Source organism: Typopeltis vanoorti, chromosome 5, assembly GCF_054136105.1.
Source record: "Typopeltis vanoorti isolate ZY-2024b chromosome 5, IOZ_Tvanoo_1.0, whole genome shotgun sequence".
In the NCBI taxonomy this organism is placed as follows: Eukaryota; Metazoa; Arthropoda; class Arachnida; order Uropygi; family Thelyphonidae; genus Typopeltis; species Typopeltis vanoorti.
Window position 1 is genome coordinate 127,088,068 of NC_143553.1, and position 22,616 is coordinate 127,110,683.

A 22,616-nucleotide genomic window follows, 5' to 3' on the forward strand; every position below is an offset into this window, starting at 1 on the left:
GGGACCCGATAATATATCACCACGTTTTCTGAAGGAATGTGCCAGAGAGTTGACACCTGCCTTGACATATTTTTTTAATACGAGTCTTGCACTTGGTCAAGTTCCTAAAGAGTGGAAGGAGGGCAAGATTGTGCCATTTCATAAAGGAGGTGATCGAACTCAAGCATCAAACTATAGGCCTATCTCTGTGTCAGGTGTTGTGGTTAGGTTGTTGGAGAAGCTTGTGAGAACTAGGATCCACAGTTGGGTTGACAACAATGGTATTATCTTTGAGGGACAGCATGGATTTGCTAAAGGGAGGTCATGTTTTAGTAATCTACTTACTTATTACAATAAAGTGACTGCTTCCTTGGACAGAGGAGAAGGATACACAGTAATATACTTGGATTTCACAAAAGCTTTTGATAGCGTACCTCATGATAAGTTGACAGTCAAACTAGAGCAGATGGGGTTGGACATTAGATTAGTGCATTGGATTGGAGACTGGCTATCTGATAGGTATCAACAAGTTGTGTATGGGGGTGCGATATCCAGGAAAAGGAAAGTCACTAGTGGAGCGCCTCAGGGGTCTGTTTTAGGGCCATTACTATTTAACTTGTATATTAATGATATTGGCGAAGATTTTGGATGAAGATATTCAGTTGTTTGCAGATGATGCGAAGTTGGGACGAACCATAAAGAGTAGTGAAGATGTTGTGGCCTTGCAAGAAGATTTGAATAAATTGAGTGATTGGGCACGGAAATAGGGATGTGAGTTCAATGTTGCAAAATGTAACTTTTTAAAATTTGGAAAACAAAAATGGGATGCAGAATTTATGCTTGATGAGGATATATTGTTGGAGGTGGAGGAAATAAGAGATCTGGGGGTGATAGTGAATAAGGATCTAAAATTTAGGGGACACATCGCCAAAATTGTGAAGACAACACAAAGACTTCTGGGAATGATGCAGAGGACACTGACGTGTAGAAGTAGGGAGTTTCTTGTTCCATTGTATAAGGCTTTGATTAGGCCACACATGGACTATTGTGCCTAGATTTGGTCAGAAGGATGAAGAAATGCTGGAAAGGGTTCAATGGCGACTGACTAAGGTAATTTCTGACCTCTGAAATGTTGAGTATGAGGAAAGATTGAGAAGATGTAATTTGCAGAGTCTGGTGGAGAGAAGGAAGAGGGGAGATATGATAGAGCCCTACAAGTTGGTAAGGGGTTGTTATAAGATCAATGGTGGAGAAGTTCTAGAGAGAATAGTGGGAGATCAGGGGGAGAACCAGAGGTCATCCCTGGAAACTGTATAAAGAGGGTGTGAGTAGGGGAGTGAGAGGCAGGTTTTTTTCGTGCAGAGTTGTGAATGATTGGAATGCCTTGCTGAGATTGTGGTGTCTGCAAGGAGTTTGAGTGTGTTTAAGACATGGTATGATGAGATGTTGGTGTGTGTGTGTGTGATAAAAGGACCTTCCAGATGAGTCTTTGACTCCATGAGGTCTTGGGTAATAATAATAAAGAAGTATAAACAGAAAAAAGCAGACCTGGCAGAAGAATTAGACATGTCCATGTCTACATAACTGTTCATTACTGAAACAAAGAGAACAAATATAGGTGATATTCTTCTAAATAACAGCTACAAGATGTTATATTCAGGGAATAAAGACTAGAAAATGGAAGGGGTAGTATACAACACTATACACAAAGATTTTCAAAATACAGGTAATTTCAAGTGAAGTGATAAGGCACATGCCAAAATCGAGTGAGACACTTGTGCCAATGGGCTTAGATGGTTCTATGAAGGAAGAAGTGAAGGAATTTTTTGATTCATTAGTGAAGGCAGAAGATATAAAGAACAAATTTGACTTTAATAAAATTCAAAACAGTGGAACGGAAACGAATATCAGACATATAGAAATATGGAAAAATTTGGAGAAAAGAGCAAAGCAAATAAAAATGGTTAGTACTTGCTGGATTTCTATTTGGTATACAGACTAGTCATCACTACCTTACAATATGGAGATGTGTACAAATTTACATGAAGATAAGACAAGATATAGAAAAGTTCATTCACCATGTTATTACTGAAAGTGATATTCATGCTGATTCAGGAAGGACATAAAAATATAGAGGAGATTTAAAATGGGAAGTAATCACTCATGTTTAGCAGAGAAAACACATCTAACTCTAATCATTAACTAAATGTCTTTAGCTAATTATATTACTAAGTTAGTATTTTGCTCTAGTCAACAAGTCATTTTCATGAGCACAAAGAAATATACTAAGCATGTACTGTACATGCAAGAAGGCAAACACAAACAATGTAAAAGCTGGGTTCCTGATGTCCTCTTTTGGGGTGTAGTAATCGAATGCTTGCTAAAGATTTCAAAATAATGGGCACCCAAATTTTAGTCAAATGTGATGCAGCTGAATTTATTTAAGTTTGATGAATGCTGGAGTGCTGTGGTGAATTCCAGAAACAGTCTCACTGATTTACATCTGCTTCACAAAAAATTAAGCATTTCTGTAGCACAACTGGAAGAGCATTACACATAGTGATCAATCTGTGATAAAACTGGCAATCCAATTATACAGGGAGGAAAGCAGTCATATGATGGCAATTTGTTGAGGAGTCCTCAATGCCTCACCCTATCAAGTGCAATGGCAGAGATTTCTTCAAACTTTTCTATGGCATGTGTCCAGAGATGGATAATGTAGGCCTGGAGATTTCTTGTGGGTCTGTTTTGGCAAAAATTATACTGGTGGTCACTAATTAGCAGACTGAATTGAAGAAACTGACTCCTGATACTCTTCTCCATTACTCTGGATAAAACTGAAGTGAGAGCAATAGGTTGATAGCTTGATAGTATATATTTATCACCTTTTTAGGAATTGGATATATATATATATATATATATATATACAGGGTGTTCGGGATAAATTTGACATATTTATAATTAATTATATTTTTCCGTAAGTTACATGTATTAACACACACTTCTCTTCATTTAAAAGTTTGGACCCTTCTTCATTCATATACAAGATGTCAGAAAGGATGGATAGCTGGAACCCACCTGAATCATGGAAGAGAATAACTTGTATCATGATGATTCGTGCCCGCCATCAAAATAAGGATATTACGACTGCTGCCCAATGCTCCCTGAATACAGTAAAAACAATCAGGCATGAACTAGAGACTTGCAATGGTGACTACGAGGATGTAGCAAGAAGAAAGATCCCTAGCAGACGATCTGATTGCGTTCGTACAGCAGAATTCCTCGCAAATCTGCAGGAACAGGTGTTGAAGAACCCTGGCATTGGAATTCGGGCTTTGTTCGTGGAGTTGCTAACTGTAGTCAAGCCCTGGATAACAAGGGTAGCCAATGGTAGGCCGTATGTATGGCAGCAGGATTCGGCCCCTTGCCACACCTCTGGGAAAAGTCAAAAATGGTTGTCTGAAAATTTCTACGACTTCACCAGTCCAAATGTTTGGCCTCCAAACTCCCCAGACCTTAACCTCATGGATTATTTTGTATGGGGCGCAGTTGAAAAAGACACCAATCGCACTTCCAGTAATACAGAAGCCCAGTTAATGGATAAAATTAAAACAGTTTTTGCGGCCCTTCCCAGGGAGACTGTAGCATCAGCTTGTTCGAGGTTCCGAAGCAGAATTGAAGCTGTGATCGATGCTAATGGTGGTTATTTTGAGTAAATCTTGTTGATAGTATTGTAATTAACTCTGCCTGTAATGTTTTTTTGTCAATTCATTAAATTTAATAGATACAAAGAAGATTTTCTTTTTCCTTACGAAACTGTCAAATTTATCCCGAACACCCTGTATATATATGGGTTTGCTTTCATGCTGTCGGGTAAATGCCAGTTGAGTATAATATAGTGTATAGAAGTTAAATACCAAGTGACACTTCAGGAGCACAGTAGGTGAGATTGCATCAGGACAAACTTTTTTTTTTTTGGAACCCAGGTTTTTCATGATTCTTCTGTCTTTTTGGAAGAAAGCTAAAGCAGACATGCAATGTAATATTCCAGGTAAAGAAAGAGGTGGCCTGCCTTCATCTGTGTATGAGTTGAACAGAAAAATGATGCCAAGAGGTCAGTCTTATCTTCAGGTCATGTTGCAGTACTACCATCTGGATAAGAAAGAGGTTGAAGCACAAACAGAAAAAACTTATGCCCCATGGCTTTTGCAAGGGACCAAAGGGACCAACTGCCACTGGCACAGGCAGTGAGTGTTCTACATTTAGTCCTACCAAAGTCAGACGTATCCCTTTTAATGATAGTTTAACAAGTGTTGCAGGCAACCATGTAAGCTGTGTAAGCAGTTAAAGTTTTAGTCTTAAGCCATGTATGACAGTCTGTTTTCTTTTTTTGGACTGCCATGGTACACTTCTTATAAACCAAGATCACAAAAAAGTATCTGGATATGAAGAATGTAAAAGTCACTTAAAAGTTCTGCCACTTGGCACTGTTGTAATGCCAAAGTATACAACTTTGTGAATGGTCAAAGAAAGACATTCCTCGATATCAGATTTGGATGTCTGAAGGTGATGAAGCACGTAATTAAAGTTAGTACTGATGGCACAAATGTTGGTGAAGTGGATATTGGAGGAAAGATGAGATTATGATCTGAATTACCAAGAAAAGCCGCCATTTGAACAGTGTACTTAGAAGAAGAACTAGCTAAGAAGAGATCTGGAGTGTTGGGTGAGTGAAGAGGATTGTCGGGAATTCTGGTAGGGTGATGAATAATTTGTTTTAGTGCACTGCTTATGGCAAAAATCTCTGCTTCTTTTATAGCTTGGTCAATGAAACTAGAGTTGAGGTCAGTTTGAGTTGTGGACATTAAAGTAACTAAGAAAGATGACTTCACTGATTAGGAATTTGGATTGAATGAAATACAGCTTGAAAGATAACAAGTCAAAGAGGTCAGAATGATTTTCAGAACTAAAAGAACTTCAAGCAAAAAGGGGAGTTTCAAGATTAGGCATCCTTTGGCAAGGAATACTAGATCACACAAAGGCATAAACACCTCCCTTGTGGCAGAAGGAATCATAGAAAGTAATTTGGACAGATAAGGTGGGTTGTGGTAGAGATTTAGAATTCAGAATTCAGTGAGAAATAGAATATCAGATTTGGATGTCTGATGGTGATGAAGCATGTAATTGAAGTTAGTACTGATGCCACGAATGCTGGTGAAGTGGATATTGGAGTTTTTTTTATTTGGGTTGGGGAGAGATTTTTGAGGAATGTTTAATTTTTTAATTTACCAGTGCAATGACTTTATAAATATTTAGGTTTACTCTCATTCTAGTGTTTCAAAAGTGAACAGAAAAAGAGAAGTAGAACATGCAGTGAGAGAAAGTAGACTTCTGCACATGTTGCTTTTGATGGATTTGGACAAAAGCTTTTGACATATTGGCATACCATATGTCGGTAACTAAACTGGAGAAGATGGGATTGGATGAGGTTAGTGAGTTGAATAGGCAACAGATATCTCAGATAGATATCAGTGATTTGTATGTGTGTGTGTGTGGGGGGAAGTATCCTGGAGGAAGAGGAAAGACACTAGTGATGTGCATTGAAGTTGTTTTGGGAACATTATTACTCAATTTAAATATTAATGATATCAGGATAGGTTTAACTGGAGATTTATAACTGTTTGCAGATGATGCAAAACCGGGGAGAGTAATGAGGAATCAAGCGAATGTTGTGGCTTTACAGGAGGATTTGAAAAAGTTGTATGAGTCAGCAATAGTATGGAACTGTGAGTTCAAAGTTGAAAGGGTAAGGTTGTGAAATTTGGTAGGCAACAATGGGATGCAAAGTATGCACTTAGTGGGGAAATTTTGGAGGAGGTTTGGAGGTGACAAGATAACCTGGAGCGGTGCTGTGCAAGGATCTGTAGTTCAGAGGTCACACTGCACAAGTTGTGAAGTCATCACATCAGATTATGGCAATGATACCGAGAATCTTAATATGAAGAAATAAAGATGTTATGGTTCCATTATATAAGGCCTTATATGGATTATTGTATACAGATTTGGTCTGATGGCTTTCATAGTGATGAGGATATATTAGAAAAGGTAGAGTACAGAAAAGACTGACTATGGTGGTAATTGATCTTTGGGATGTGGGATATGAAGACAGATTGAGGGAATGCAATTGCAAAGTTTTGTGAATAGGATGAAGAAACGGGATATGACTGAGAACGTGTAAGTTGGTAAGGGATTTGTTACAGGGTTAATATGGAACTTTTCAAAGAATGCAAGAAGGGGGTAGAACTAGGGGACATTCCTGGAAACTGTATAAGGAGGAGTGTCAGCAAGGGCATGATGAGCAGGTTCTTTATATGGAAAGTGGTTGGTGAGTGAAATGCATTGGTGACAGTGTGGTGAATAGGAATACATTGAATGAGTCTAAAGCATGGTTTGATGAGCTTTGTGAGTAACAGTGTGTACCTCCCACATTGACTCCATGGAGGTCTCTGGTGATCATAATAATAATAATTATTATGATCACCAAAGAATGCAAAAATTGCCAAGGAAGATTATGTTAATAATCTTCCTTGGCAATTTTTCAACATCCACAATTCAGATTAACGGTTCAGATTCTCTTAGAGAATCTGAACTGTTTGCTATCAACAATGATTTAACACAAATTGTTCAGCATCCCACCACAATTCCATGATTCTCCAAATATCATGGACCTCATCTTAACCAGCTCTCTCTCTCTCCAAATACACCACTGATGCGAGTTCTCCAATTAGCAAGTAATATAATATCCTCGGCCGTGTTTTTTTTCCTACAGATCATATAGAAAACAAAACACTATCTTTCATTTCTTCAGTCTGTTTCACATTCATTAACGTGTAGTGTAAGAAAATATCATGGTTGATGTTTTCACAAATTCAGTCCACATAACTTTTTTTCAAGTTCCCCAGCAAATCCCTCATTTTAGGACTCTAGAAATTATTTCATGGCCACCATCAATTTTTGTTCTAATTTATATGTGAGTAATTGCTAGCTTAACTTTTGTTAATTTATCTAAGTTAGTAATTTCTAACCAAACAACAGGACTCTCTAGCTTTGATACTGAAAGATTTTTCTTCAGATTCATTGGAGATAAGACCAGTATTGTTAGCGGTTGACCAACTTAGTAGACTTTAGCATACTATATGGATTATAACATAGCTTGTTTCTTTGTATATATGAATATACTCCAGATCATAACTTTGATATGAGGGTTGAAACATTAGATGATTATTTTAGCTTTATTAAACTAAATTTTTTTTTACTATAACATGGTAATTCTCTCCATAATTTAAAAACTGAATGCTGATCACTGTGTAACTATGAAAGAAAGAATATCATATGTGGGTTATTTTATGAACTGAGGTGGTTTGGGACATGGATAATAACTTAGTGAGGGGTATTGCACAAAATGCATCAAAAGTAGTATATAGGGAAATATCATGAAAGTCAGAAGTGGAGTGCAACAGACTGTGTCCTTGGATCACTTTTAATTCATAATTACAATAATATGGATGGTTTGAAATGGAATATATATATACATATATATATACTTATGATACAAAGCTGAGACAGATAATAAGGACTATTTGTACGAGGTTGTCTGAAAAGTTCTCGGCCTAACAACGAAAAAACGAATTTATAATTTCGAAATTATTTTTATTTTTCAACATAAACTCCCTTAAAACTAATACATTTATTCCAGTGATGCTCCAGCACTATTATCCCATCCCTGTAGTGGTTCTCAGTAAGATCTGCAAAATACCCCTCTACAGGTGCAATCACCTCTTGATTCGAAGAAAAATGCTGACCAGCGAGGAAGAGGTTCAATTTTGGAAAGAGATAGAAGTCACAGGTAGTCAAATCTAGGGAATAGGATGGATGTTCCATCAATTCATAGTGCAGATCCCTTAATTTTCCCATTGCCAAAACACCTTTGTGGGCAGGCGCATTGTCCTGATGAAAGATAATTTTTTCTTCTGCAAACCAGGTCTTTTCTCATGAATTTTCTCGTCTAGTCTGATTATGAGATCAGAATAATATTCCCAAGTTATTGTTTTACTCTTTTCAAGATAATTCTTCTTCTTCTTCTTCTTCTTTCACTCTGCCTTATCCCATGTTAAACGGGGTCGGCGCACCAATCTTTAACCTTCCTCTTCCAAGTTCTCCGGTCCAGAGCATCCTTCGGACTCCATCCTTTTTCCCTAAGATCCTCTGTCATCTTATCCCTCCACCTGAGCTTGGGCCTGCCTCTTTTCCTCCTTCCCTCCAACTCCATATACTCCACTCGTTTACCAACATACTCCTCACCCTTCCTCTCAACATGTCCAAACCACCTCAGCCTACTTTCTTGTATCTTCTTGCCAATTGGTCCCACCTTAACCGTCCCTCTGATGTAGTCATTCCTTATCCTGTCCTTCTTTGTCACACCACTCATCCATCTCAACATCTGCATCTCCGCAACCTCCATCTTCCTCTCCTGTGCCTTGGTTATAGGCCACGTCTCCGCACCATGGAGCATCGCCGGCCTCACCACCATCTTATAGAACTTTCCTTTCCTCTTACAACTCACTCTCTTGTCGCACAGGACCCCGCTCATCTTCCTCCAATTCATCCAACCGCATGTTATTCGGTGCTGTATTTCCTCATCCAGGTCACCATTCCTCTCGACAACCGACCCAAGGTACTTGAATTTCTTCCCTGAAATTAGCCTTTCACCCTGGAGTCGTATGACGATATCCTCGTCACTCCCCGTTGACATATATTCAGTCTTCACCCGGTTAATTCTCATGCCGCTCTCCTCCAATGCCTTTCTCCACTCTTCCAAGGTATTTTCAAGCTTCTCTCGGGATGATTCGCATAGAACAATGTCATTGGCAAACAGCATGCTCCATGGTGCCTCCTTCTTGACATAGAGGTAGGGGCTCAGAGCTGACCCTTGGTGTAGCCCTACGACAATAGGGAACCCTTCTGTCATGCCGACACTAGACCTGACCTGAGTTTCTGTTCCCTCATACATCTCCTTCACCAACCTCACGTACTTCTCCGACACCCCCCTTCTTCCTCATACACCTCCATACCTCCTGCCTGGCCACTCTGTCATATGCCTTTTCCAGGTCTATAAACACCATGTGCAGATCCACTTGCATCTCTCTATATTTCTCCATCAATCGCCTTAGTGCAAATATAGCATCCGTTGTCCCTCTTCCTGGCATAAATCCAAACTGCTCCTCACCAATTTTCGTTTCCTGCCGTAACCTTGCTTCAATTACTCTTTCCCATATTCTTAATGTGTGTGACATCAGCTTGATTCCTCTATAGTTGCCACAGTCTTGAACATCTCCTCTTCCTTTGTAGATTGGGACGAGAATACTTTTCCTCCATTCCACTGGTATCTTTTCCTGTTGGGCTATTTTACACATCAGATCCCATAACATATCCATGCCCTCACTGCCCAAACTTTTCCACACTTCCTCAGGTATCTGGTCTGCTCCCACAGCCTTTCCATTCTTCATTTTTCTCAGTACCCAAACCACTTCCTCTCTACTTATGTCTTGCATCGGTCTCTCATTTACCTCTTCATCCTCGCACCTCTCTCTTGGTTTCTCCTCATTTAGTAGTTTTCGGAAATATTCTTTCCATCTTCCTCTGATTTTGTCCTCGTCTTGTAATACTACTCCTGAGGCATCCTTTATCTGCCCCAGGAGTAGTATGATGTTATGTCTTTCGAGGCCTTATCTTTGGCTTTCGCTATTCTCAACAACTGAGCTTCGCCACCATTTCTCTCCAGTTCTTCATAAACCTCATCAACTGCCCTCGCTTTCGCCCTTGCCACAGCTCTCTTTGCATTTTTCTTTGCTAATCTGTATGCCTCCTTGTTGGCTCTAGTTCCAGTCATGTCCCATTTTTTCTTTGCCTCTTTCTTTTCCTTGATCTCCAACTGCACCTCCTCATTCCACCACCACACCTCCTTATCCTCAGGTGGTCCCTTTCGTGATGTTATACCAAGCACCTCTTCTCCAATTTTTCTAATATTCCGACTATTAACGTCCCACCATTCTTCCACATCCTCTGGTAACTTCATTTCTTTCAATACCTCTTCTTTAAATTTATTAAATTTAAAGAAGAAGTAATTTAAATAAACTTTATTAATTATCTTTTCAAGATAATTAATAAACAAATCCCAAAACACCGATGCCGTGACCTTTCCTGCTGATGAAACCGACTTTGCCTTCTTTGGCATTGAACAACTGGCTTCTGTCCACTGTTTTGACTGCTGTTTGGATTCTGGTATGTAATGGTGAATCCCAGTCTCATCCATAGTAATAAATCGATGCAAAAAATCAGTTTTATTCTTAAGTTTAAGGGAGATGGTAAATTCCGTATTATTCTACAGCTGGGTACGAAACTCGGATCAAAATCCTAGAGTTTCATGCCGAAAAAACTATCGACGAGCCCAAGTGTAAGTAATCATTTGGGTAGTACAACACCAGGGCAACTCGGAGTAAAGGTGGAGCAAGCTCCGTCACTATCCTTAATATTCTCTCCTAATGTAAAACACAGCTTCTAGGAGATGTATTACTGATTTACATTATGAGACGAAGTCACTACCCAGACCAGTTTCAATCCTTTTTGAGGTCTCATCAGTGAGTAGGGAGACCTGGAATATCAAGGTTTTAAGTGAACCGAACTTACATATACCTCTACTAACGAATTGCTAAACTGGTGTACTTATATATTGTTATTACTACGATAACAAGCCAAAAGGCTATTTTACCAGCGACATAAGTTAAGTTTAAGGGAGATGGTAAATCCCATATTATTCTACAGCCGGGTATGAAACTCGGATCGAAATTCTAGAGTTTCATGCCGAAAAAACTATCGGCAAGCCCAAGCGTAAGTAATCACTTGGGTAGTACAATACTACTGATGAGACCTCAAAAAAGGGTTGAAACCGGTCTGGGTAGTGATCTCTTCTTATAATGTAAAACAGTAATACATCTCCTAGGAGCTGCGTTTTACATTATGAGAGAATATTAAGGATAGTGACGGAGCTTGCTCCACCTTTGCTCTGAGTTGCCCTGGTGTTGTACTACCCAAGTGATTACTTACACTTGGGCTCGCCGATAGTTTTTCAGTATGAAACTCTAGGATTTCGATCCGAGTTTTGTACCCGGCTGTAGAATAATACAGGATTTACCATCTCCCTTAAACTTAACTTATGTCACTGGTAAAATAGCCTTTTGGCTTGTTATCAGTTTTATTCTTGTTAAAACACTCCAAGCACTGTTCAGAGATTTTCATGTGAGTGCATTTTTGATCTGCTGCGAGCAAGCATAGCACCCATCTTGCACAAAGCTTTTTCAGGAAGAAATTGAAGAAAAATATGAAGAAATTGCAAATTCTTCATATTTTGCATGAAGAATTTGCAATTCTTCATGCAAAATATATCCTACACGTTCTTTTGAAATATCTATAGTCTTAGCAATTTCATGCACTTTGACTTGCCTGTCATCCAATACCATATTGGGCACTTGATCAATGATTTCTGTTGTTGTTACACTTTTTGGATGTCCTTCACGTGAATCATCTTCAAGGCTGGTACGGCACTTTTAAACTCGGCACCCATTTCTTAATTGTCGAAAATGAAGGAGAAGAGTGCCCGTAAACGTTTATGAATTTCAAATGAATTTCTTTTGGCGTTAAACCTTCTTTTACAAAGAATTTTATAACTGCACGATACTCAATTTTATCCATTTCAAGAGATACAAACAACACTTTTGCTTCAGACAGCTGTATAAAACAAACTACTCGATAGAATGACTTGCAATTTCACACGGATGCTTATGACAGATGTACCAACTTAGAAAAAAAAAATCTTGCTGATAGTGTTGCCATCTATGGTCAAGGCCAAGAACTTTTCAGACCACCCTTGTAATGTATTATCCCTGCAACAGAATGTGAATAGACTGAAGACAGAAGAGAATGAATGCACTTAAATCTGAAATCTTTTATTCATTTTTATTAATTTCCCTCCGTAGTGCAATTGGAAGAATGATGGTATGTTGCGCCCTTCAATTGGAAAAGGCCTAAGTTCGAGCCTCGTCATTACGGGAGGAATCTTTACATGGACTTTTTCAATCTAAGGTGAGTTAGTTGATCTCATATGCAGGTAGCAGGGTTTTTTCTCCTGGAAACTCAGGTTTTTCATCCCCCATACAGACAAATCGGTCCTTCAGAACACACCACAATTTACAGACAAAAAAATACTGGCTGTGGTGGTGGGCAGTGGATGGCGCTGATGTAGATGATTGGTAGTAGAGGTTCGGTGTGGTGGTGGAGACGGAGAGTTGTACAGTGGGTGTCCTCCCGCGATGAGTCTTCAGACTCCTTGGAGGTATCACAAATAATAATAATAATAATAATAATAATAATAATAATTTTTATGGCTATTTTGCCTATTTTTCTTTATTAGTATTATCCCTTATATGATGTCATTGGCTTTTTACACAATTTTTAGGGCATTACTAATGTTTTAAAGACAGATACATTAAGAATATAAAGAAGGAATAATTTCGACATACCTTTGTAGGATGTTCCGGGTTATCCTCTTCTCATGGGAAAAGTGGAGCTCCACTTTTTTCCACAGCAGCTCATACACCGTTACTCCCACCCCTAATCTTGTTTGATCATATTCTATCCCTCTCTTTTCCCCAAAAATTTCTGTCTTTCACCTTCTTCCCAAAGAATTCACAGCCCACCCTTGAAAACTGAGTTTTAAATTCACATACTTTTGTTCTTACCTATATTCTTCTCCCACATCTCTCTATCTCCACATTTCCAAACCCCCCCCCTTTCAGTCGATACTTCAAGAGTAATATAAATGTTTATCGCCAGAAGCCACTCAATAAGAAGACAACCAGGAACATCCTACAAAGGTATGTCCAAAATTATTCCTTCTTTATATTCTTCATGTATCTGACTTTAAAACATCAGCAATGCCCTAAAAATTGAGTGAAAAGCCAATGATATTATAAAAGTGGTACTCCTAAAGAAAAAGAGGCAAAATAGCCATAAAAATTAATATTTATTTAGAGGAGTAACATGGAAAAGATTTTCCAGAAATAATAATATTATTATTATTATATGACACCACCATGGAGTCCAAAGACCCATTGCAGGAGGACACTCTACTCTACTTCGCTAAATACATCTCACCCTCTCCACTACTATTTAATTCTCCTACTACCATGCTACTATCATCAACGCCATCTACTGCCCATCGTTGCCAACAACAGCATTTTCTGTCTGTAAATTGCATATGTTCTGAAGGCTGATTTGTCTGTGAGTGGATGAAAAACCTGAGTTTCCCGAAGAAAAAACCTGCTACCTCAGTATGACATCAGCTAACTCAATATCTAAAAACTTTTATATTTTAGATTGAGAGAGAGAGATCTCTAAATTTGGGTGGTTTGAAGTGAAATATATGCATACCTACTAGCAGAATATATACATGCCCAGTACATTTAGGAATCTGTTTACTGTTTAAGAGGTATAATCCAGGAGACTGGAGCCGAGGGAGATCTAGATGAGTTAGTGGAGGGAAAGTAAAAGATCAGGAGATATATCAAAAGACAATGCTAAACATAATGTAAAGACTACACTGTTGAGAAGGACACTGATAACGGCCTGATCTGCCTACAACTGAACTATTTTTTGCATATCTACTCTGTGTCATATGGATATCGGAAGGAAGTGGAAATGGTGGAATGTAGAAGTGGGTAATTAAATTACCTTAGGATAGAATACAATCTGATAACATCAGGTAGTACTAAATCTATCCTTCTTACAACATATGGAGGACAGATCACAGGTTATAGAAGGAAGTTGTTGGCTTGCTGAGTTTAGTAAAAAATAAAATATGAGGCAGACTACAGATATATAAATTGATGAGGAGATCTTACAAAGTAGGTAATGAAAGTTTTTCAATATAAGACAGGGTAGAGTAGTGTGGAGTTAGTAAAGATATAAGAAGCAGATTTTTCTTACGGTGAGCGAGAGGTATATGTTGTTGGAGGAAATGGTGCACAATGAAAGAATGAATTTAAGCAGTGGTATGAAAAAAAAAATGCAGTATTCAAACTAAAGTGGGCCTTTTATAATGAGCACTTTAGGATACAATTAGAAAACTTCCATCAGACTTCATGAACATATCCTAAAAATAATGAACATATTTTTCATTAAATCATGTTACATAATATTTTCTGGTTAGTGGATATTTCTGAGTTCTTATAAAGTAATCTACCATTTATTTACTTCATCTTCAAAACAATGATCCTTTAATTAATAGACTGATGGCTGTCAACTGACTTATGGTACAGCACAATATAACTGTACTTCACAACTGTACAACCCATTAACTATCAAACAACAAATTGTCTTCTCACTGTAGTTGGATAAACAGTACATTACTGTATGTTACTTCTCCCTCCCATATGGAAACACTGAATACAATTTCATGCTCAGGCTCAAGTTTGTTTAAGCATACTTGGTTCAGATAAGGGTTAGGAAATAACACCTTGGTAACTGCAACTATTACTACAATGATAAATCTGGAACAGACCTTAATTAATATATATAGCTATCACATCATGGTATATTTACTGGTTTGCACAGTGAGAGAAAAGGAGCAAAAAAACTTTACTTACCTATATACATGCATGATAACATTGTTCCTATAGCAGCAAGAGCCCAAAGTGGATTTCCATGTCGTATTCTGAAAACAACATCACAGCAACAAACTGTTTAATTTTTATTTAAAACATCTTGTGTATTTACATTTTGCACTATCTGTTATCAATGTTTATTTAACTTTATATATTATAACACATTAATCATCAAGCTGTAGTCTACTTGACTATTAAAATCAGTTTTTATTACCTCTGCATAGGTATCCAGTCAAACCAATTATTTAAAACTTTCTTTTTCACTGCCAACCTAAACAACAAAAGCATGGCCATTGTAACACTTGAGTAAGAGAAAGGAGAGCCTCTGAAAACATTCTGCATCATGACCTGTTTAACTGTTCGAAAGCCTAGAGTTTTAGTCCTGACATCACTCAAGATGATATACCCCAATGCTTACTTCTGGATAAAATAAAAAACATGCACATCATACCTGAGCCTTATAACAAGGAAAAAATAGTGTTATCCACTGCCTAGCCTTTTATACACAATTGCCTTGATCTTTTCTGTGAAGATTAAATACTCTACTCAGCGAAATTCATGCTTTGCATCCATTCTACTAAGGACCAAACTTAACAGCTTAAGTTAATGATGTCATCACCATCCGAGTCCAACAAGAGAAAGACTTCTCACAAATATAAGCTGCTTTTAAAATGTATACTGCTTTACAATCCAAACCAAATCCACACAATATTAGTGAGCTGTAGTCCAAAAAAACAGAAAGGCCAAATCAACCTGCTCTCTTATACTTTACCAGTATCTCTCTCTTTCTCACGGAGAATAAATATCTTGGAATCCGTGACCAGGTTACTTGAATACAGTGGTTATTACTTCACATCAATTGCCTCGGTTATCCCATAATGCACAGCACAGATTCTTTCAGAGACATGTATAATGCCTATGCATTATGGAAAAAGTCAGTATGCAGACTGGTCATGAAAATACTTCATGTGCAAACTGACAGGCTTAAACAAGAATATAACTTCTTGAAGAGTAAAATTTTATTATTATTATTATTACTGTATGGGCACTTCCATTGAGTACAAAAATTCATCACGGGAGACCCAAACTATCCACACAATCTATCATACCTCTCCTTGAACCAAATAACAGACAAAGCACTCACAATTCACTTTGGCAACCCATTCCACTCATTCACAACTTTCCAAGCAAAAATATCTAGTTCTCACACCCCTATTAACCACACCTTTATTCAATTTACAGGAATGAACCCTTTGTTATGGTCCATCAGGCCAAGTGCTGAAACATTTCTCCTGCACCAATAATACTATAAAACCCTTTAAGCAACTTAAATGTTTCTATCATATCCCCCTCTTTTTCTCCTATCAACCAACTTCTGTAATCCACACAACTCCCTATTCTCATAGAGAACATTCCACAGGCCATTTACCATTTTTGTCACTTGTCTCTGAATCTTCTCCACTGCTTCCTCATCCCCAAGAAACCCAGGAGATCACACCTGAGCACAGTAATCCAGATGTGGATATACCAAGGCCTTATAAAGAGGAATAACAACTTCATCTTTACTTGTGTGTTCTTCAATAGTCAAGTAATCTTATGAGCTACCTTAGTAATATGTCCTCTAATAACATTTAATAGTTTAATAGCTACTTAAATCATCACCCCTAAATATCTAGTTTCATCTATTTCCTGGAGTACAGTTCCATCAATGTAGTATACAGCTTGTAATCCATTTATCCCAAAATGCATAACTTTACATTTCTCCACATTAAACTGGCACCCATTAACTTTTGCCCATACTAACAGCCTATTTAAATTGTCCTGCAAGCTTGCCACATCGCCTTGATTTACTATTACTCTACCTAATTTTGCATCATCAGCAAACTGAATATTTCCTTTCACGTTAATTCCTATATCATTTATGTACAAATTAAACAGCAATAGTCCCAACACCGAAACTTGCGGCAAACCATTAGTTACCTGTTTTCGCCTTGATTCTGTCCCTCCATATACCACTTTTTGATATCTGTTCAGCAGCAGATCTCTTATCCACTTAACTAGTGTCATATCATTCTCATTTGTTCTAATTTGCATAACAGAATTCCATGTAGTATTCTGTCAAATGCCTTTACAAAATTCAGCAGAATCATTGTGTAGCCATTTCCTTTATCCAACTCTATTGTTACTCTATTATAAAAAGACAGTAAATTACTAAGGCATGACCAGCAATTAACAAAGTCATGTTGCCCCCATATGGTATCATATTCTTATCCATCCATTTTTGAATTCTCATTTTGACCAATTTTTCCAGTACTTTTACCACCTCGCCTGAGATAGTGATTGGTCTATAATATGATCCAGAGTATTTTAATAAGAAGACGATAGACATTTTTTGCTACTTGTATATGGAAAATATATGACTTGTGCATTGATTCAATCTTGGTATCTTTCTGGGTCTGGCTCCCAATGACTAGGTTGATGACGTTTTATAATGTTCATCTTTAAGCTTGCTAACTTGGGAGTAGAGAGGCTCAGCTCGGTGACAGGTTTATGCTTGTTACTGAGTGGAGCCATCACTGAGTTTCCTGTCCTGGAGTGATTCAGGTCAGGAGTGATGAGTTTAGTAGTGATCCTTTAGGGTCGCTCAGTGAGATTTAGAGTGATCTTGTAGATCACTCAGAGTTTTTGGAGAGGTATCCCCACAATTTATATGAACATACCTCAATAAATGGACCTTACTCAAGTATTTGATAAGGTCCAGTATCTATTTCTGTTCCACATCTGTGTGGGCAAAAGGGCAAAGACCAACTATCCACCTCCTAGTTACTGGGTTTCTTTCAAACCTGGTCAGAATTCAAAAAGGAATCAAGCAAGGTTGCACTCTCAGTCCATTGATCTTTGCATTGGTTCTTAAACCTTTTAAGAAGCTCTCAATAGACTTGGAATTTCCCTTCTCCGCTTACTCAATATTACCAGTTCAAAAACCCATATACAAAAACACTGAACCATAAAAGACGGGAAAATTGGACTACTTTCATTTTTCTTCTAAAGTCATAGTACTTAAAACTTAAAACCATAATCTCCCTGCTCAGTTGTACATAATAAACATTACTGACATTATATCAGCTAAAGAAAAGCAATTATATAGTAAATCTGTGCAATTTTTTTTGGTCCAGCTGATACTAAGAAGTTAAAAAGGAATTTCTTCAACTATCAAAGAAGAATGGAGGCTTTGGGCTTCAAGTGTTAAAATTCTGCTATTTAAGCAATACACCTTCAAAAATCGATAAAATGTTGCAGAATAATCTCACATCTGCAGACTTTCTCTAGTATACTACTGAGGTTTCCATCTCCCACGACTTGAAGTAAATGATTATAAAAGTCCATGAGCGAGATTGTTCCTGAATACTACAACATTCTTTGCTTAACTCTAAGATTGCTACAACATTCTGGCACTGACATTCTTTCCAATAATAAAAGCAAAACTTGGCATAAAGAAATCTTTAACCTCTTTTGTTGAACTTCCACAGTGGGGTAATAACAATAACACTTTGTTTCTTAGCTTACTGAAGTTCCAAGGATACCTAACAGGAAGAACCTTGTTTGAAGAATTCCAAATGATCCTTCCAGTAAATGCCAGTGGAGACTGAACTGCCCACTCAGTCTCCAAAAGTTAGATAGAGCTAAAATGGCCTCGCCTACTCCCTATACAGGAATAAAAAGGCGTTAGCTGATTTTTTAAAAAAAGGTGCCTGTGTAGCTCAATGGATGTGGCATTTGCACACCACAGCGCTTGACAGCATAAAGGAAGACTTCGTTTCGAATCTAGTCAGCGACCAGAGGAAATTTTTCTAAGCGTTTTCTCGAACGGTTCCCAAGTTAGTCTTGAGTTTACAGGATGAAAAACCCTGAATTTCCTGTAAACTCAAGAAAATCAACCATAGTACCCACGCTATTTCAGACATTAAATAAATTGTGTTAGGGTGAGAGGCCATGAGATGGTGGCACATGTTGAGCTGCCCTTCACTGCGTGCTGCTTAATTAGTGATAGCCTTGGGCCAGCTAGCTCTGATTGGCTACCAGTGGAGATTGAACTGCCCACTCAGTCTCCAAAAGTCAGATAGGGCTAAAACAGCCTCGCCTACTCCCTATATGGGAATAAAAAGGCGTTAGCTGATTTTTTTTCCCAGTAAATGCCATCAAATGGGTACTTTAACATTGGAAATCCAAATTGCGACACCTGTTAGCGATTGGAAATAGTAGATTATGCATTCTACAGCTATCCTCCTGCCCCGTGTATTTGGAACAGATTATGTAATGTGTTGGGCATTCCATTACTTAGAACTGATTAATTTTTTGTAGTACCTCCTCTCCAATCAGCAATGGGAACAGAATTTTGATTTTTATAATTTGTCGTCGTCTGAGCAATTCAGGTGTAGGCTTTTTTATGTCCTGTTTCTGTTCTCCAGATGAAGTTGGTCTTTTCATCTTAGTCTTGGACAACCATGGTCTCTTCTTCCTGTAGGTTTATATTTATATGCTACTTTGGGTATCCTATTGTCATTCATCCTTTCTATGTGGTGTAGCCAATTTTGCTGATATTCTTTGTATCTAATCGTTCTCTTATTTCTGTGTTTTTCTTTTTATCTAATCTAGTGAGTCCCAGGAGAGGGCATAGAAACTTCATCTATGCTGCTTTCAATCTTTGTCTGTTTCTTTGTTTTAGAATCCAGGTTTCACTTCCAAATTTGAAATATGGTTTAGAGTTAATATTATGTAATCTCAATTGAGTTTCTTTACACATTATACTGGCAACACACCATCACACATAAAAAACTCAGCCCACTTCAAAGCCAGCATAGAAAACCTTACACTCCAACATACTGACATAATGGTCACCTATGACATCTCCTCCTTATTCACAAATGTCCCACTAAAGAAAACTTTAGAGCTAATCCAAGCTAAATTTTCTCCCAATATCTGAGCCCTATTTCAGTTCACAATGAACTCAGGCTATTTCGTTTGGCAGGGAAAATTCTACAAACAAATAGAGGGGACAGCCATGGGTTCACCACTCTCCTCACCCTTGGCCAATTTCTTTATGGAGACCTTTGAAGAAAAAGCCTTAGCCTCTTCCCCATAAAAACCAACCATATTACTTTGCTACGTTGATGATGTGTTTGCTATTTGGCCACATGGCTCTGATACACTCCCCTCCTTCTTAACACACTTAAACAACCAACACCCCAGAATCAAGTTCATTCTGGAAAAAGAGGAAAACAACAGCCTCCCTTTCCTAGACACACACACACTAGTCACTCGCAAGCCTGATGGAACCTTGGTTTTCTCAGTTTATAGAAAACCCACCCATACAGGCAGGTACATTCACCAACAATCGCCCCCCCCCCCTCACAACAATATGGAGTGGTGAAAACAGTATACAACAGGGCTAAACTAATCTGTTCTAAAACGACAAGGCCTTAAACACTGAACTAAATCCCATCCTCAACACTTTCTCAGCCAATGGCTACTCCCCCATAAAATCCAAAAAACATTGAGTCCAACAAACAACAACCCCCCCCCCCAAATCCGGTACACGACCACGTGTTGTGTAGTTTTTTGCATATTGTAGTTCTGTTGAACTGAGAGAGATGATGAGATTTTTCCATATGTCTTTAAGAATAATACCTTGATTTCTATTTAAATTATTGCCTGTGCATAGTACCACAGCTGCTTCTTTTAAAATCTCATCATCTCTCTCAGTTCAACAGAACTACAATATGCAAAAAACTACACAACACGTGGTCATGTACCGGATTCTGACTGAAGCATTCGAACACATGCACGCCATCAAACACGAATGATCAAATGTAATGGCCTAACAGTTACTAAAATGTATGTTTTAAATGTAACTTAATGCATTTGTTTTCACACCAGTTCAGTCTTGAAAATGCTAGACAGTGGCTAGTAAAACTTGTTGGCTCTTTGTATATTTTATCATTTATCTTCTGGTCTTTTAATAATAAAAGTTATTTATTTTAATACATCAGACCAAATATGTACAATTTAAGGGAGTACAGTTTGTTAATATGTGGAATGAGTTTGAAGGATGAAGTGAACTGTATGGAAGCAATGGACTGCATTTGAGTGGTTATGGTGCGAGTCGCTTAGAGAGACTGCTGCTGGAAGGTAGAAAAGTGAGTAGAGAGAATGAATCAGATCAAGCGAGAAGTGATGTGAAGAGCAAGAGAGTAAGACTGGAGAGATTGAAGAGGTGGTTATGAATGGGGAAGTGAGTGGTATGAGTATAGAAAATGAGAGAAAGGTGTGCAAGAGGCGCAGGGAAACAGGAATTCTCAGGGTGGATGCGCCAAGAGGAGGTAACAGCATGTGTAGACAGGAAAGGAATGGGATGACTGGATCGAGAGGAAACAATTGGAATTGAAAAGGGTTCTAAAATGAAGAAGCAGAAAGGGAAATGGCACCAGTCAAGCATGGAGAGATCACATCGAGTGAGTGATATCAGTGGAACTAGCTGTAGATCCAGAAATGAGCTGTTGTGTTTGTATACAAATGCCAGAAGTATAAGAAACAAGGCAGATGAAATGGTTGCACTAATTGCGTCTGTTCACTCAAAGATTGTCAGAATAAGTGAGACATGGTTGGAAGAGGACGACATCCTGACAGGAATAGAGATGGAAGGGTATGATGTGTTTTGTGAGGATAGAAGGGGTAAAAAGGGAGTGGGGTAGTACTATTGATGATAGAGAAAGAGTTATGTCCATATAAAGTAAAGATGCAAGAGAGAAATAGTGCCTGTGGTTTTGAGGCAGTATGGTGTGAGACAGAGGTGAATGGAATCAAATACTTGGTTGGGTGTTGTTATAGACCAGGTAATGTGGATGGTGGTGATAATGAAATGTATAATCAAACCAGCGAAGCAAATAAGAAAAGGGTGATCATAATGGGTGATTTTAATTATGGCAATATAGACTGGAATGAAGAAATAGCAACTGGAAGTAAAGAAAATGAGTTTCTTGAGTTTTTGAGGGATAACTACCTCAGATAGGATGTAACAGAGGGCACACGATGATTAAGGGTCTTGGATTTGGTCATCTCATCAGAGGATGTAATTATAAATGAGGTGTCAAATCATCCACCAATTGGTGAAAGTGACCATGAGGTGATTACCTGGGTGGTTGCCAGCAGTGCAAAGATCCCTGTGAGAAAAGGGTATATGTGGAACTACAAGTGGGGTGATTATGAAGAGCTCAGGAGACAGCTTGTGGGTGTAGCATGGAATGTGGAGTTAGCTGAAAAAGAGATCAATGCAGCTTGGGGGATTTTCAAAAACTATCTAGTAGATGCAATATCTAAATGTATTCTAAGGGTGAGACGTTTAATAAGGTAGGTGTGAGATGGATGAATAAAGAGATTAAGCATGTGATACAGAGAAAAAGGGTATTGTGGGGGGCAGCAAAAGAGAAGTGGAAATAACCAATTCCATGAGGTCTATACAGACCAGGCAAGGAGGGTGACTTGGTTGGTGAGGGTAGTTAAAGAGAGGTATGAACAGCAGTTAGCAAATGATGCCAAAAGGAATCAGGAGTTCTTTTGATACGTAGCCAACAAAGAGAAAGAATGATTATGGAAGGATGACATTGATTGGAGGAAATGGTATAAAGACAGCTGTTGCAGAATGTGTGGTGGAGATACTTAATGAGCAGTTCATAAAGATCTTTCAATCTTGTGAATGTGACTTCATGGAGAGATTGAGAGCAGTTGATGATGGGGAGGTGAAACTGACTGAAAGTGAGTAAGCGGTGTTTGGGGAGTTGAGTAAACTAAATGTAAATAAGG

At 38.2% G+C, this 22,616-nt stretch overlaps 1 protein-coding gene across 1 annotated transcript in view; it reads right to left on the minus strand.

The window, feature by feature from the left end:
* htt (huntingtin) overlaps positions 1 to 22,616 on the minus strand; it is a 1,164,033-nt gene that overhangs the window by 88,687 nt on the left and 1,052,730 nt on the right. Inside the window, exon 53 of the mRNA XM_090393484.1 lies at positions 14,739 to 14,806. Within this exon, the coding sequence (XP_090249610.1) occupies positions 14,739 to 14,806 (68 nt within the window). The remainder of the gene's footprint in view (positions 1 to 14,738; positions 14,807 to 22,616) is intronic.